Consider the following 17,762-nt stretch of genomic DNA (forward strand, 5'->3'; position numbering starts at 1 on the left):
TTGATCAGCAATATAGTTTGTATATTTATGTTTATGCTTCTTTCTCTTACACCAAAAATAACAGCATCCATTACAAATGAACAACAAGTTTCTCACTGCACATCAAAGCTTCTTGTGTGTAGTGTTCTTTCCTTCACTTCTATATGTTTATCATCTCCAGCTCTCCAGCTAACATCTGCATACTATTCGGCATCTGCTATGTGTTTCACTAGGTTTTCTAAATTAAGGATAATTAACAACCCATCACAATAATTAATCTGATTTACATATTTCTATGAGGCGATATGCAATCTTGATTACCTGCAACAAATATTATGCATTCCATTAGTATGAAGTAGTATCATTAATTACAAATAAAATGCTTTGATTTCGGGTTTTTTATTATTTTAAATGGGGGTAAAAATAAATTTACGTATTGAATAGGATTTGTGAGGGTAGTTCAGGTAGCAAATTTGAGTTTAAAGAGATATTAATAATTTCATTAACAATAAAATGAGTGTCAAAAGTAAGTCGGGTGTAGTCATGTTCGGTTACCTGCATCTGATACTTCTTTCTGAATTCATGGGAGTTGCTTTTCGTTTCCCTTTACAAAGTCACTAGCATATAGCATAAATTCAAAACAGCTAAAGTTTCATGACTCTGGCAAATAGCAAGTTGTTCAATTTTGGATACAGTTCTAAAAATCCCCGCTTGGCCCCGCCTAGACGCTAGGCGCTAGGCAGTTGGTCACCGTCCCAATTAATGTCTAGACGTTTGAAAATTAAGAAAATGACGGCTAGACCTACTGATGCGCCCTCCTGGACCGCCCAGGCACCCCCTAGCCCGCCCAAACTTGCCTAGGCACCCACCTAGGTTGTGACTCGCTTAGACTGTAAAAATTTTCACTTTGTATTTTATTTTTTTTAATAAATTGTAAGAGACTTATTGAATACTTAAATGAACACACATTATATATTTGTTCCTCATGTTTTTCCTTATATTCCAATACTTCATAATATATATGTCATTCTATTTTGTAATTTATGACACTTATTTACACGAAATATAATAAATCCACTTAAATCCGCCTAGTCCACTTAGCAACCAGACCTCAATCCGCCGCCCAATTAGCGTCTAGCGTCTTTTAGCAGAAATTGTCTAAAAACACTGAAAAGTAAAAACAGTGACTAAGATTCGGAGGTGTTTGTAATATCAAACAACCTTAACCTTGCCCTCGGCAGATGTATCCTCGGAAGCAGCTTGGGAGTTGACCGGAGAAATCGGTTTAGGTATTTCCTTAGAGTCGGCGCTTGATTCGGCTCCCTTAGACGCCTCAAGCTCCGCGATTTCGTCTGATAAGCTATGAGGAATTGGAAAGTTGGCCTTTTTGATCATTTCATCACCCCATGGAGATTGAACTTTGGAATCACTAGCAGTTTGATTCCACTCTTCCTGAAGTTCGTGTACAGAAGCATTCAAACCTGGAATTTTTGCTTCCTTTTCTTCCACCAACTTCTTCAAAGCCCCAATCTCATTTAGCTGTTCATTGATTTTTAGAGAAGCTGCACTGTTTTTTGTCTGCAATGATAATAAATCAGCATTTAGTGCATTCATTTTCTTCTTGTCAAGCTCCACTTGTCGTAGAATCTTTTTCATTTCATGGTTTAGCATTTTATTTGATTCCCTGAGTGCTATGCACTCTTTGTTTGAAGAGTCCAGTGCATATGTCATCATCGTCTTGAAGGTTAGGTACCTTTTCTGATCAATGCTCCTAGCACTCTTGAACTCATTGAAAAGATCTACACTTAAGGTTCCATCCATGCCAATGATGTATCTCTGATGAATGGCATCGAGTTTGCTCATTTCCTCTTTGTACAGTTGATCGAACTGTGCTTGAGCTTCATTTATATTGATGCCTTCATGTTCTTCATCATTTTGCTTCCTTTTCTGTTTCTTCTTTTTCTTCTTCAAATTTTTATCAACCTCTGCCATCTCATCTTTGTTTGCTTCCTCTTTTTGGTGGGAATGGTCATCCAATTTATCATCTTCAGGTTGAGCATAAGGAATGACATCACTTTGCTTTCTTTTCTTCGTTCTTGTTTTTTCTTGTTTTTTCTTCGAAGATTCTTCTTGTGGATGAGCACAAGGAATGACACCATCAATCTGCACACAATCACATTATATAGTTGTTAACTTACATAGTAATGTAATTATTTTTTGTTGATAAACAAAGTCAAAGATTGGTAAACAAACCACTTCTAGAACTGCAAATTGGAATTATTTACGAATTTGCAGTAAGACACTATTTCTGAAATTGTAAACTGTTATTATTTTGTATAATTGTTTACTGACAATATTTTGTTGTTAATTATGCTTCTAAATAAAGAGATCATTATTTTTATAGAATTGCAAATTGAAAACAGCTATACAAATGCACTATTTCTAGAAGAGTAAACATGAAATATTTGTGAAATTGTAAACTGCAAATAGTCATTATTTACTGAAATGTAGAGTGAAATAACTTGATTATTGGTCATTACCTTGATTTGTTCAACTGGGACATCTTTGATTGCTTTGTGTATCATACTTGTATCCCATCTTGCAATTGCCGGAATCATGTTTTCTCGTCCTCTGACCGTCTTAACCACATTTGTATGAAGACATATCCAATACTGTATGAATCAGTAAACTAAAGTTAGTTTTGTGAAATTTATAAAAAAACAATTCATGCTCTTCGTACTATTATTCTTATTTCTTACCAAAACAAAGACGGTGCAGCCACTAATTGTTGGTTCTTCTCCTCTATTTTTTTTCTTCTTCTGTGCTTTGTTTATCATCTTGAGGAGGTAATCTTTCACTCCCTTCGCCCAGTTATATTTACTGATCTCATCCAACTCCCCACATATCTTTAAGAAACTCCAGGTAATATACGTGCCAGAATTAGCAAAAAGAAGTGATTGGATGAGATGAGCACAGATTACGGAAGCGGTATCTTTTGCACCTTGAGGAGATTGGTCCAGGAGTGATTTTTCATAGGCTTCTATTAGTTGCTTCCTTTTGACAACTTTTGCATGCTTAAAGTATTTGTCAATGAAGGGGTCCTCTTTTCCATGTTTCGTGGACTTGTCCGTGTTTGGAAGCTCCACTCCTCTGTTGTTCAGACCAAATATCTGAACAACATCATCGTTCGTTATTCCCTTTGCTTCATTATCTCCAAACTTAAATTTTTGCTCCTTTGAGTTGTAGCATTGCATGATCTTTATTAAATCCATACCGGACTTCTTCTTTCTATCCGTGGCGATCAATATGTCATCCATGTACATTTTTAGTAGACTCCAAAACGGTGTCTTGGCTAACTCGTCGCAGATGTCTTGACGTTGTTGAAGCGTAGGCTTGTACAATTGCATGGCATCTGCAAAGCCCGTCATGTTGCATCTATATTGCAGATAATCCTTCTTCTTTTTTGTTGGGCTTTTCTTAGCAAAAGTCTTTATCCTCGGTTTCTTGGTTTCTTTCATCTGCAACAATGACAGTTTAAAAATTTGACACTATTTCTGGAACTACAGTAAAATAACTCACACTATTTTTGGAACTAAAGTAAGATAACACACTATTTCTGAAACTGAACCAAAATAACCCACACTATTTCTGGAACTATAGCAAAATAACACATATTACTCTACTTCTGGCAAGTGTCTTTTAACATGTAAATAAAACCTTCATATCAAATATTAACCAATTCTTACCCTCTCTGGCGGAATGACATCATTTGAAGGCATGCGGTTTGGATCTTGAGGAGCAATTTCTTTGTCCCAAAAACTGGGAAGTGGAACTAAAGCATTACTTTCCCCTGCAAGCACCAACCAGCAATTTGGTGAACAAAATTCACCTAGACCAAATAATAAATACAGAAAGATAACCTATTGGAACAATTATCAGTCACCAAAACTGATCAGGAATCATTGACATGTGATCATATTATACAGCTCAAAACTCGCAAGAATAAACACCCTAAACACAAACATCAGCAGAACAATACAGGCCATCAAACACAAGCACAATTCAGCTAATTCTTACCGGAGACCAGTCTCATGCGTTTGCGCTTTCTTAAGCTCACCATGGTTGATTTTATGTCATTGATCTCTTGGTGGCCGTTCTCATGTATCAAGCTACTTCTTCGATAAAGAAACAGATAAATCAAAGTGATGTATTGTACATTTGAATTTCAAGTGGAATTGATAAAGCAATTGAAACTACTATAACATGTTTTTGGATACTGATGTAGCCTGATGTATATGTATGAACAAGGTACCCCACCAAAAGAGCAAAACATAATTCAAGTAACAAATGAGAAGGAGCCTTGAAGGAACTGGCAACCAGTAAATTCATTAGCAACAGTCTGACGGTTAAAGGCACGGCGGATGAAACCTAATATTTACAATGAGCAAGATGAAAGACCACCCAATAGTCACATGATCAGAGAGTGGAACTCGATTTCAATTGGTAAAGCTGTAAATAACTGGTAAACGTTTTCGTCACACAGCTTCAAAAAGCACCTAAATTAAAAAAAAATTCATAATTTCTGAACCCGGAAAGTTAGAGCTGTTAGTGAAATACAAAAAGCAGCAAAACCCATAAGACAAAATGTAAACTTGAACTCCAAAGACACTCCCACACAAAGCCATAACACAAAAATCAAGAACAACCCACAAAGCCATCAACAAATAATTACCCTTTTTTACTTGAATCTCATCAATGCAAAATGCCCATGGCCAGAAACCCAGTACACAATCCAGGATTGAAAGAGCCATCAAAGAAAAAGCAAATGGAAAGAGAAAGTCAGTACCTTTGCAGCTCAAGAGGGCAGAGTGAGTTGGTACCCAGAAAGTCAAATGATCAGAAAACTCAGTAAACAAACCAGTAATGAGATTCCTGGACCACCAATTAAGAGAAAAAAAAGGAAGAAACAAGCGATCGTGAAGAAAAAAGTTGGTACTTTTTGCAGCTCAGGAGGTAAGAGTGAGACTATCAGAGCGAGTCGGAGGAATCCCTGAAAGCGGGAGGAGATGGGGATTTAAGGAAGGGGGAATGTGGAGAGGGTCTTGCTCGGGAAGACGGATGGTTATGCCTTCTGAGTTGATGCTCAGTAGTAGCCGAGAGGATCTTTCTTCTGAGTTAAAGCTCAATAGTAGTCAGTAAACTCAGTACACCCATTGCGCCCATGGAAAATTGCGTACTACAGACAACACCCAACATAACTAATGAAGTTTATTTTAAGGAATTGTTATAGTATTTCAAATTTTCTATAATTAGAAATAAAATAAGCTTGTGAGGAGTGTAAAATAAGATTTTTAGAGTGTTAATAACAATTTTCTTTAATTTATTACAAATTTGGTCCACAAATTTGGGCCTCAAGCTATTTTTCGTCCTCAATTTGTTTCAAAGTTTTTGAAAAGATAATGTTATTCACATACCTATATTTACCTCTTATATACCCTTATTAATTTTTTTCATTGATCTTTTTCAATCCATTCAATTTGACAGTCAGAAACTGAGAACGGAGCGTGAGAGGTAAAACTAGTGTGTGAATAACACCACTCTTTTTATGTGTTCAATGAGAAAAGAAATGAAAAGAGAATATTTTTCGAACATCATTTGTTGGTCTCTCACACATTCTTCTTTATTTTTAATCATTAGATTAAATAAATCAAATAACAAAAAACAGAAATAATTAAACAAAAATATGTAAAAAAAAGAAAAGTGTGTTTATCATTTCCTAATTCCTATCCTTTTTTAGTATATTGATATCTGTGCTTGCGTGCATGATCTAACTGATATGTAGTATTAATCTCATGTCATTTGCGTTTCAAAGGAGCAAGACTTTGAAAAAGAATTTAGTCCTAACTCTTTCTGTACTCTTCTGCCTTTGGAGCTGCAGAATCCTCCACAACCGCACCACGAGCGGCCATGCTGAGATCCTCGCGCAACTTCTCAACCTTCTGCAAAAGCTCCCTCAACTGCATTTGGTTAGGTTCACCATCAGCAAGTCTACCTCTCGCATGAGCTCTACCTTTTCCCACAGCTTCTCCTGTTTTAGCTTATCCTGCAAGCTGCCTATCTTGTTCTCAAGCTGAAAGGTGCAAGACTATGGGAACTTTACTTGGCTCAGCGAGGAATTTACTTGGCTGCTTAGAGATACATCACCCCCCTGGGTCGTTTACTTGGTTCTCCGAGGATTTAACCTGGCTGCTTGGAGATACGTCAGCTTCAAGGTCTTTTACTTGGCTATGCAAGGATTCATTTTGGCTGCTTAGAGATACATCAGCTTCCGGGTATTTTACTAGGCTCTGCAAGGATTCAACTTGGCTGCTTAGAACTTTATCCCCTGGGTCTTTTACTTGGCTCTCCATGGATTTAACTTGGCCGCTTAGAGATACATCAAACCCCGGATCATTTACTTGGTTCTCCAAGGAACTAACTTGGCTGCTTTGAGATATGTCAGCCCAAAGAGAATCCCCATTTTTCTGAAAGTGCAGCTTGTGTATACGAGAGTGTCCTGCCTCATTTCCCACAGTTACAAAAGCAGGCAAAGCCAGCACCGCATCAGTGAAACTCTTAGCCGAAGCCCCTATAGCAGTCCTATTCTGGTAGTATTACAGTTGGAACATACACACATCTTATTAGTTATTAGACATCAATTTAGAAATCAAGACATACTGATCAAGCATTGAATCTTATGTACTTGAGTTTTACGAGAAATTTATGCACCAGAATATAAATCGCATCAAAACTTTCCTAATAAATCGCATTGTATCTTAAACTGTTGTTAAAAATGATAAAACCTTCAAAGAAAACAGTGTTACATCTGATGTAAGTTATATAATAATATGGACTGATTGGTAATCCATTCTTACCCCCTCTGGTCGATTAATTACATTATTTGAACATGTGGGATGCGAACTTTTCGGTTTTTCGTGGTTGGGATATTGAGAAGCAGTTCTGATGTCAGAGAACTTAGGAAGTGGAGTTCTCCCTGCAAAAAGACCAACAATCTGTGTGGAAAAAAAATCCTTAAGAATAAACAAAAACCTAGTGGATCAGATTGTTTCTTCTCCAAAAGAACATCAAAACCAATTAGTCATAGACTCATTACTAGTATAATCACATTTCAACAAGTATTTACCAGCACATAGTCTATAGTGTGTGTGTCTTCTTAAGCTCACCATTGTTGATTCCCAACTCGATGCAAAGAGCTCGCTTGGCGGCCTGCCCTTTCTGATGATGTATCCTTCAATAAAACAAGCAGACTAATTACCATGTAGCAATAGTGAGAATGACTTACCAATTAAACTGTCATAAATCACACACATCAAACCACTTAAACAGATTGTGTTTAGCATTTCACCAACTGAATTTACAAACAACATTCGAAGCTTAAAGATCGTTCGACTAAACTAATGTCTATAATGAACAAGAGAAACAGCACCTACCAGTCAGATCATCAAACCTTGTATTTCGATTTCGATTGCTACCACGAAAAATAAAATTACTCTCTCAATTCGGGCTATTGAAATTAAACGGAAACAGCAGAAGCAAGCAACATCTTTTCTCTCGACTGGGTTTATTATCTTCGTTTATACAAAAAGGCGGTTTGAGTTTCAAAAGAAAAAACCCACCAACATACCCGGTAACCCAGCTAAAAAGCAAAACCCAATATCCAAAATATTAAATATACAAACCAGAACATCGATAGAAACCCAGCAATCCAACAACAAAGAAGAACCCTTGTGTCCCTTGAAGCTCACAAATGCAAAATACCCATTACCAGAAACTCAGTAAGAAAGCAAGAAATCAAAAACTCAGTAAGAAAAAACAACGAAGAATCCATTGGGAATGGAAAGTCGTTTCCTTCGTACCTGAGGAGGAGGCAGATAGTCAGATGATGTTGTTGAATCCCTGAGAAATGGAGAGCGAGCTGAACGAGACCGCTTGCTCAAAGTCTCTGCATCTACCGCGTTCTATTCTTGTTTTCTTTCCCGTTTTCTTCGGGTTCAGACCGTGAGAGCCACGGCGTCGTCTTGAGAGATCCGTGAGAGTAAATCACGATCGTCGAACGCAGAATAGTTGAATGATCTTGATTGGTTTGTGACACTTGAGCTCTGCTGCACTTGCCCACAGCGTAAAACTTTACTTTTGCACAAACCGAGTTCCGGTCCTTATGTTATTATTTTGGGCTTGCAGGCCTTTCGGGCTTTTCCATGGAAGTGAACCTATGACCCAAATAAACATCCTAAAAGTTTTGTTTTTTCTTTCTTTTAGTGAAGTTTTCACTTTTCAGATGACGTAAGATTACTTACACGAAATGAGAGAAGTCGCTATTAGGTAAAAAAAAATCGACCAAAACTGATGACTGGGAAAGAAAAAGAAGATTTTGAGTCTTGGTATTGGAGATGATGTATGTGATGCACGATAAATTTGGACAGGTCATGGTTGGATTTTGATAATCTAAATTCAAATATTTAAATACCAGTGCATCTATATACGCATACATTGGTGCTTTGAACGACTATATTTGCATGACTGAATTTGAGTAGTTTCAATTAAACCGTGTAAATACCAGTTAAGAGAATTCAAGCAATTGTAATAATTCTTTCTGTACAGTGGATTTAATTGTTAAATCATTCGATCGACTTCGTAATATAAATGCTACTTGATATTTTGAATGATAATGTATACTTAGTTGTATATCAGTGTAGATCCCCACTAACTTTTTAATCACAGAAAGGGATATTCTAGGAGAGGCCAACAAAAGAACGTTTCAATATACATCTCTCTTTGGACACAGAAAACCATACATCCATGACATGACTATGAGTAGACTTCTAATGCATTGGCGTGTATAGATTTTGATAGTTTTAATTCAAAAATTCTACTTTTACCATGCATTTGTTTTATTATTTATATTATTATTTGTATCATTTCTCTAATAAAAATATAACTCACATGTGTTAGTGGGCTCTACCTTTATTAGAGAGATAATATAAACAATGATATTAAATACCGATGTATCTCGTGCTCACATATATGGAAACATTGAATGATTGGATTTTCATGGCCAAGTTTTGATAGTGTCATTTTAATCGTTTAAACACTGATATTTGTCATACACTCCTACGGTTTAGTGCATTGAACAACTATATTTTAGTAATTTCAGTTTGGGTGGATATTTAACAATGGGCCCAATGCAATTGAAGGCTTAGGCGTGCGCAAAACAGAAAGGGGTTGGGCTGGGAAAGGTGGCAGCCCATGATGAATTTAAAAACCCTTTTCTGGCAATTAATAGGCAACAAGCATATATGAGAAGTGACAAGTAACAGAAGGCAGCTCACCTTCAGCAAAAAGCATTTTTCCATGGCATGGGTAGGTAATTAATAAAGCAGATGATGACTCACTGTGCTCTGGAGGCCATCACCAAAAGGGAAGGCTTGAACACTCGTGCTAAGAAATCTATAAAAGTAGCAAAGGATACGAGCATAAGTCTCTCTCTCAACTAATCAGAAAAGCCATACTTAACTTTGTATTCAACAACAAAAAGCTAGAAAGCCTTAGTTTGTTCACCCCTTTACCCCTTGTTAGTTGTAGGTCCACCATAGAAAGCTATCTTGTCAGTTTTTTAGAAGCTTTGCTACCATCCCCTTTGTTGTAGTATCGAATCCCTTTAAATATAAACCTTGTTTTTATTTTCATTTTCCAAGACTTCAATCTTTGTAAAATACAAGGAGAAGTGTTTGCAAGAAAACAAACATTGCCAGACAAGATTGTAATCTTGCCCGAATCTCCTTTATGTGTACTTACATAAAGTAAATCTGTTGTTTATGCATCTTTCATTAGTTCTTATGTGATTTTTAACTACATTTGCTATTAGTTTTATTTATGATTAACCCTGTTGACTAATAATTCTTGTTTTCTTGTTGTCGGCCTAAATTGATAACTAAGGAAATAACTTGAATGATCTTGATTCCCTTCATAAACTAACATATGGTATTATAAATGAAAATTCTTTGACCTAAAAGGCAAGAAAAGAACTTGTAAACACGAAAATTCTTGTAACGAATGAAACAAGAACACGTGTACAAAGTAGATTTGTATTGATTTGAATTTGTAGGGTTACAATCTCTATTTACAATTTTCCTTTGATTCAGTCTTCAAATTTGATGTAGATGTGTAGGCTGTTGATCCAAGGGTCACGATCTTCAAATTTGATGTAGATGCGTAGGCTGTTGATCCAAGGGTCACGATGACTTGATCTCGGACGAACGATTGAACGATTACTTCAAGTTTCGAGCTTGAAACAACACTTGGATGGTCTTCACCTTAAAGTTGCAGCAAAGGGTGATGTTGATGCAGGATTTCGTTGATTCAAGGGTGTCACGCCCCGATCCCGACATACGTCTAGAATCGACACGTGATGTCACCAAATACCCGACTTTAACATACCCCGCCTTCGGAAAAAAGGCAAAACATAACCTAAGATCCAACTGCACAATAATTCTTCGTAGACTTTATGGCTGCATCTAACATTCTCATTAGACTGCCTATGTACCCTAAATAGGGATCAAGCCATTCGTAGTTCATTACTTCACTACACTTGAACATTCATCACATAAGTCATTATGTCCCAACAAAATATCACAATGCATATCATGCAATATTACAAAGAACAAACGACGAAGCACAATCATATTCTCTCGCCATATTTATCAACAAGTCTAGTCATAACAATAACAATGATATCCAACATAATAATCCCACAAGACGAATAACATTTCCACTTCATCCATCACGTAAATCATCACGTTCCCACATAAAATCACAATTCATAGCGTGCAACATATTAAAGAATTAACAAAGCACAATATTATTCTCTAGAAATATTAATCAACTAAAATAATCATAATAACAACACTCATATCCAACATCATTCCACAATCCCGTCAATTAATCAATTCGTGAATCAAGATGCACAATCTTAGCATTTAATTACGTTAATCAAGCAATACGATAACAAAACATTTCACGAATTTAACCAAGGAACTCCATATAATTCCCCACTTGGATTATGAGTAATAAACATGGTAATTCTAATTTATATTCACAATATCTATTATGGGTAATTCCCATCCACTCGAATTTAGGATTCTAAGATCACCTTACGGAAATGAACAAGAGCAAGGATTCCGGACCACTCAACGGAATCCAACAACATCAGGTTCCGAACCACTCAACGGAACCAAAATATCAAGCGGTTTCTCGTAATCTACCCAGACCTGTCATATGTAAAGTCAATGCCTACATTATGGGATTGGTGCACTGGCAAATTAGGCACTCAGATAAGTTGCGAGGCTCAGGTGAGTGCAATAATATAAGCATGTGATACAATAATAAAACCAACCATCAATCACAATTTATAAACCTTGAATATAAATCATTCATAAGAAATCAATACCAAACTTTTGAAAACTCTGAGGGAGTCACCCAGACATCCAATGGTTCGTCTGAAACAATCACAACATCTCATAACCATATTCTCATACACACAATGAAAAGTAGGGTTAGAGCGACACAGTTCGGCCGAAGCCTACATCTTTGAAGCTATCTCAATCCAAACTCAATGAAACCTAAGGTGGATACGATCCCGGACCATCACTTTGGCAGCGTATTAGTCTTCAAAGATTTGTGCAGAGGTTCTTCTCAATGTAGAATTTTCGACCCTATGCTTGTGGGAGCAAATTGTTTTTATAGACTTCTCAAAGCTTGCATTTGGATAGATTTAGCTTTGATTTGTGTCTTGATTCATCAATGGGATAATTTAGGCATATTTTGTGCCTTAATTTCAACCACCTTTACTCCCTTGGCCGAAATTTAGAGGCTTTAGTGCCTATTTTGTGAACAGTATTCAATTCTTACTTGTTTTGTGAAGGTGCCTTTGCTTTCTTTCCGGTTTTAGGATCACTTAACCTTTTGCTGAAATTAAGGGAATTTTTGCCCTTGAGCTGAATTTTGGGAATGTTTAATACTTCTCTTGCTTGATTTATGTCACATGTCATTGATGACTTGTCCATTTGTGATGAATCATATGCCACGTGGAGCTTTGTGATGCATCATTTGTATGCAACGAAATTTACATGTCTACAGAACTTAATATAGACTTAGCCCATCTGTGAACAATTATGATAAGTCAAGGAGTCAAAGTGACTCGTGGTGCATGTAAACAGTAACCTAAACAACCAATAAAACAATCAGTTAAATAAAAAGCACAGTGGCACGCTCAGACTTAAATTAGCTTTGATTGTGAGCCTCAAGGCCTAACAAAAGCTCCACAAAAGCACCATTCAAACTAGTGACAAACTTATATTACAGAAAACCAAACAACAGACCTTACCCAACATGCAAAACAAGAAAAGTTATGCAAGAAATAATTCTAGCGCGAACAATTTCAATCTAACTACTTAAATATCAGTGCTTCTCATACACTACCAGTATGGATTCTTGATTCAGTAGTCAAACATACAAAAGAATAAATCTGCCAAATGACTGTCGGTGCCCTTTGATTCATGATTTAGCTAGGAGAGTGACGAGAGGCAATTAGATGGGTCCCATACAGGTGTGAAAAAGCCACGGACCAAGGATGCAATTGCGTGACGGGTACTCGAGTGACAATGAGTACACTTCCCATGTGCACCTAATTAGCCTCAATCCACACCTTATGTTTCTTCTTCTTGTAGCCTTTTAAGAAGAAAAACTGTTATGAATATATTGTTACAATGACGTTTTATGTTTATGATACACAAATTTGTATAATGTTTATTCACACAGCATTGTACTATTGACATAGAATACCACAACAACACAGTTTACTCGTGTTTAATATGTTTGCTTTCAGTTCTTCTTCTTGCTTTTTAAGAAGAAAAATTTATATAATATGGTTACACTCATACAATAACGTTTTATGTCAATAATACAAATGTATAATATTAATTAACACAACATCGTATTATTAACATAAACGCCGCAACAACACGATCTACTCGTGCGGTTGCTTTCATTTCGTAGATGTTAATTGTTGCTCCCACACATTTGTTTCATCATCTTTTATCTACATCGTGTCCCATGTCTCCCATTCGATTATTGACTTCTTCAGTAACTTGGTTTCAAAGAAAAAGGAAAAAGCTGGCGATGATAGGTGCAACTTGTGGAGAAGTAGGAAGTCGTACATAGTGCATAGGATGCTAATTATGCTGTAGTAATAATCATTAACTAGCCTTAATTAGTTATTATACTTGACCATTCAATAACTAACCGATATTCCCCCGATGTTATCGATAATTTTTTTTGTGTGTTCGAAACATAAGGTGGTATACCATATGTTATTATATAATTAGAGAGAGGTTTTTTATTTTTTATTTTTTATTTTAAAGTGTTCGTCCAATTGTATAATAAAATATGACGTACTGCCCTGTATTCCGAACATACTGAAAAATCTCTTGAGATTATCATGGCAGAGTTGCTAATAAAGCTCCGTTTTTATTATTTTTTATCCGAAGGTGCAAGCAAAGGTGGAGTTCAAACTGGTTAGTACGAAAATTTAGCTTCCATTGAAGTTGCTCTAAATAACATTTAAATATGATGCCTGGACCATGATCTGTTACTGTTGAATATAAGTCTTAAATCTGGAAATTGAGAAAAATAAAATGCAATGTATGATTTGTTACTAAAGTCTTTTGTGATAAAATTCGACACTTAGCCTTAAGTGATTAAATTACAATAATATCAGTGTGGTTAAGAGTAGGTTAGCAGCTCGTCTCTATGATATGTGATAGTTACATTTATTCATGATCTCCATGTTTAAGATGACATCCACCGGTTTTCATTGCCAAAATTATTACTGGACCGTCATAACTTAAAAGGAGTAGTTATTATAGCTAGGTAATTTTGTACAAAATTAAAAAACTCGAACATTCCGGATGATACTTGCCTCCACCCTTTGAATTGATGCATTTTCTTGTTCACTCAGTTATGATTAATTTGTTTTCATCGAACAAATGTCGCAAGCATATTTGTTTATTTTCTTAATCATCACCGAAAGACTTTATTTGCAATAAAAAAAAACTTTCAATCCAGTTGGAGATTTTTAAGTCGTTCATATGCATCAATTAACTAAACAACATCCTAAGAGAGTTACTAGTCACCAAAATTATTAATTCACTCGATAAATATAACTAACCAAACAATTAATCTTTAATAATAAAAAAAAGCGTTAATCACAACCAAACAATGAGGTGAATATACTCCTCTAGTAAACACAAGTGTAGTCCCTTCCAATATAACTACCTTCGTATGTGAATAATTAGTAATTAAATTTCATTGATGGGATTTGTACTAATGTAATTCAGAAGGGAGGGTGAGTTAGGGAGTTAGGTAAATCCAAATTAGAAAAAATCATGCTAGTAAAATCAAATTTTACAAGTTATATGATGTGCTACCGATAGAAAGTAGGCACGTTAATTAATATTTAAGTAATAATTTAATCATTAATAACCATATCATGTGATTTACAAAATTTGATCTCCGTCGTATTACGCCCAAACGGCACACATAATTGGATGGTTGTTGATGGGAAGGAAAAGCAAAAGAAAGTTTCCAGACATGTTCTTTTTTCTTTGCTTCTTTTGATTAATCTAAAGTTACTTTTTAATTGGTTAATCTATCACTCTCACTTTCGTAATCTTCATATATTAATTCCCAGTCTATTTCCTTTACTCACGGCGCTCTCACTTCCAATCTCACTCACTCTCTCTCTCTCTCTCTCTCTCTCTCTCTCTCTCTCTCTCTCTCTCTCTCTCTATCCCCAACAAACCACACAAAACCTTTCTCTTCTTGTTCACCATATCACTATCCATCCATCCATCCATCCATCCTTCTCAAATTTTCTTTCCTTTCTTAAGAAAATGTCAGAATTTTCTTTCCAACCAAACACGTCCAAGAAAATCAAAATCTCTAGTCTTCTTCTCGCCGACTTGTTCAATCTTTGTTTCTGCATTTTGTCGCACCCTCTTTACTTCTCCTACTTCATATTTTTCTCACCCTACCTCCTCAAGCTCCTTTCTTTTCTATCTCCTCTTTTCATCACCACAGCTCTTCTTGTGGTTGCCTATCTAACGGTCCAACACGAAGTTGCTGATTCCAAATCGTCGAAAGTCAAATTGGGTTGTCTTGTCACTGCGTACCAAACTGTTTTGGAAGGTTTGCACAAGTTTAGAGTTGATGACAGTGATGGCGGTGATCGTGATCATGATCATGAAGAATTCCGGTCTTCCGTGGAGCTTGAAGCGTATAGAATTGTGTTTGACACGTCCACGTTCGAAATCAACGAGACCCCAGCTGAGAAAAATTGCTCACAAGTCTTTGAAGCACAAGTTGAAGATGTGTCAAGTCATGAAGCTAATTGTGCTTCTGATGTTTCTGATGCTGCAAGTGATGTTTTTGACGACAAGTTCGAAATCCCAGCTGAGGCATTCGTAGAAGAAGAAGAAGAGAATTGGCCAGAAAACTTGTGCAAAAAGGAAGAGGAAGAAGAAGTGATCAAGCCACCACCAAGCACAGAGTCCAAGAAAGTTGAAGTACAAGAAGTAAAAGAAAAAAGGTTTATGAGAAGAGGAGAATCCAAGGATTATTTGGGTGATGGAGGTGAGTTAAATTCCAAATTATCCAGGGTAAATTCCCAAACCCTAGGAGCAAATCTTTGGGAATCCAGGTTAAATCCCCAAACCCTTGGAGCAGATGTAGGAGAATGTTACTACAACATGAGTCCAAATCTTGGAAGTTTTGGATCAATGAGGAAAGAGAAGGAGTGGAGAAGGACACTGGCATGCAAGCTTTTTGAGGAGAGGCATCAAAATGTGGATGGAGGAGGAGGAGGAGGAGGAGGAGGAGAAGGGATGGACATGCTTTGGGAGACATATGATGAGACAGAATCATTAAAAGTGGTGAAAGGTAAAAAAAGCAAGTCAAAGAAGGGGAAAGATGGGAAAGCTGAAAGCAATGATGGTGAAGAGGAAGAGTTTGATGGGCAATTGTGCTGCTTACAGGCATTGAAATTCTCAGCTGGGAAGATGAATTTGGGGATGGGAAGGCCTAATCTTGTCAAGTTTTCCAAGGCACTCAAAGGGTTTGGATGGTTACACCATGTCACCAAGCATGGCAAGAAGGGGCACCATTGATACCAGTTGGTCAGGGCAGTGAATCAGCCTCTCTTGTCTCCAAATTCAAATCTCTTTTCTGCTAAATTAGAGAGCAGTTAAGAATATATTTCGTTTTGTCAAAAAAAAAAAAAAAAAAAAAAGATTTCTAAATTTACTTTGGTTAATGCTAAATTAAGTGGTAATTTTTGTGTGTACCTTGAGTAAGAGTATCACGAGTAAATATGTTTTGTGTTTCATGATCTAGTGCTTAAATTAACTATAAAATCAGATTGTTCCTCTATTTCCATCCATCTCTTTCTTATCTCATCCTTAATCAAGTTTTCTAGTTACCAATTTATTTGCTATATAAAGTTACTTAAGAAGTCAACTCATCGTGTACAATTTAGGGTTGGTGTATGCCTGAACGACTTTAAAAAGAGCGGTCCCAAGCTAACAAAGCTTCCCGCTTTGTGAGGGTCGAATTGGGTGACGTCTATCGTACACAGCCTCACTTTTACTTTATAAAGAAGTTGTTTTCACAACTTACATATGTGACATTTCCATTACAAAAGAGCAACCTTTCTACCCGCACAACTTTAGCTAGTGGTTTTATTTCAATGACTTTGGGTCATTCATCATTTACGTACCATCTAGAACATATAGTGAGTGCATAGAGGTTCTTTGATATTTCTCTGGTCTTGGTTTTCTAATAATGGAGTTAAGAGGATGCTCTTTTAATGATGACTCCCCTTGGGTTATAAAAAGTCACATGCTATGCTTTAATTGTTTGCAATATAACAAGGTAGGGTTTTGTTCCCCCAACTGCAATGGTATGGAAAAATGCTTTGATTCAATAAAGAAATTTTGCCCGTATTCAAACGGATATTTCACATGTTATAAAATTAGTGTGAGGAATTTTTTTAACTCGTATTATAATAGGTGGATTACCGCTTGAATACCTAGTACTAGAAAAAATTTCTCAATTCAATGGGCCTCGTCAATCATCCAAACACACATATAAAGAAGGAATTTTTGTATTGGGAGTTGAACTAACAAGCGAATGTCTAAGACAATACACGAGGTCCCATTTTTATGTGTGACCTATGAGTGATGTGATCCACCCGTCAGACCCAAAAAAAAAAAAAAAAAATCATAATGGTATGAATGTCACAATGTATATGATACCCTTCAAGATTGCAACTTTTATAATAGCTTATACCTTGACGTTGTTCTCATTGAGAGTCCCATTAAGACTAAGACAAGAACCAATTTACCACTTTGAGTTGTGAATGGCCAAACATGAATGAAATTAGTAATATTATTAATTCACGTCAAAATAATTAACAAAGATAAATTAATAATATTACACGATGATCACACTTGAAGACTTTTATACAACATAGCAATTAATGTGGAGTGAACAATGAATCTTAAGAGCATCTCCAAAAGAGATGTCAAATTCAAAACAATTTCAGTTTGATGGCTGACTTGGCAATTTGACATATTGCCAATATTTTCCTTTGTGCCAAAATTTATTGCTTC

General features: G+C 36.2%; 3 protein-coding genes across 11 annotated transcripts; 1 reads left to right on the forward strand and 2 right to left on the reverse strand.

Annotated features, from left to right (window-relative positions):
- Nucleotides 1–5,246, reverse strand: LOC137726205 (uncharacterized). 9 transcript variants are annotated; one of them, XM_088694421.1, is made up of 8 exons: nt 4,826–5,246; nt 4,257–4,407; nt 4,057–4,148; nt 3,726–3,829; nt 2,739–3,497; nt 2,520–2,651; nt 1,201–2,142; nt 1–300 (listed from the first exon to the last, which is right to left on the reverse strand). In XM_088694421.1, the coding sequence occupies exons 2-8, from the start codon at nt 4,310–4,312 to the stop codon at nt 253–255; spliced, it is 2,133 nt and encodes a 710-aa protein (XP_088550547.1). In that variant the 5' UTR covers nt 4,313–4,407; nt 4,826–5,246; the 3' UTR covers nt 1–252. The 9 variants fall into 9 exon arrangements, with proteins under 9 accessions (XP_088550547.1, XP_088550546.1, XP_088550551.1 ...); XM_088694420.1 differs by having other exon boundaries at nt 4,257–4,535; XM_088694425.1 differs by lacking the exon at nt 4,257–4,407.
- Nucleotides 5,247–5,727: 481 nt separating this feature from the next.
- On the reverse strand, nt 5,728–7,972 carry LOC137724791 (uncharacterized; the record flags this gene model as incomplete). Its single annotated transcript, XM_068463484.2, has 4 exons — nt 5,728–6,623; nt 6,894–7,012; nt 7,203–7,267; nt 7,896–7,972. Coding segments are annotated over 4 exons (705 nt in total), but the record flags the coding sequence as incomplete, so codon positions are not given.
- Nucleotides 7,973–14,803: 6,831 nt separating this feature from the next.
- Nucleotides 14,804–16,521, forward strand: LOC137724792 (uncharacterized). The gene has a single exon (XM_068463485.2). The coding sequence runs from the start codon at nt 14,988–14,990 to the stop codon at nt 16,257–16,259; it is 1,272 nt and encodes a 423-aa protein (XP_068319586.2). The 5' UTR covers nt 14,804–14,987; the 3' UTR covers nt 16,260–16,521.
- Nucleotides 16,522–17,762: the final 1,241 nt, after the last annotated feature.

The sequence above is a fragment of the Pyrus communis genome, chromosome 5 (assembly GCF_041283825.1).
Source record: "Pyrus communis isolate YQ-2024b chromosome 5, ASM4128382v1, whole genome shotgun sequence".
In the NCBI taxonomy this organism is placed as follows: Eukaryota; Viridiplantae; Streptophyta; class Magnoliopsida; order Rosales; family Rosaceae; genus Pyrus; species Pyrus communis.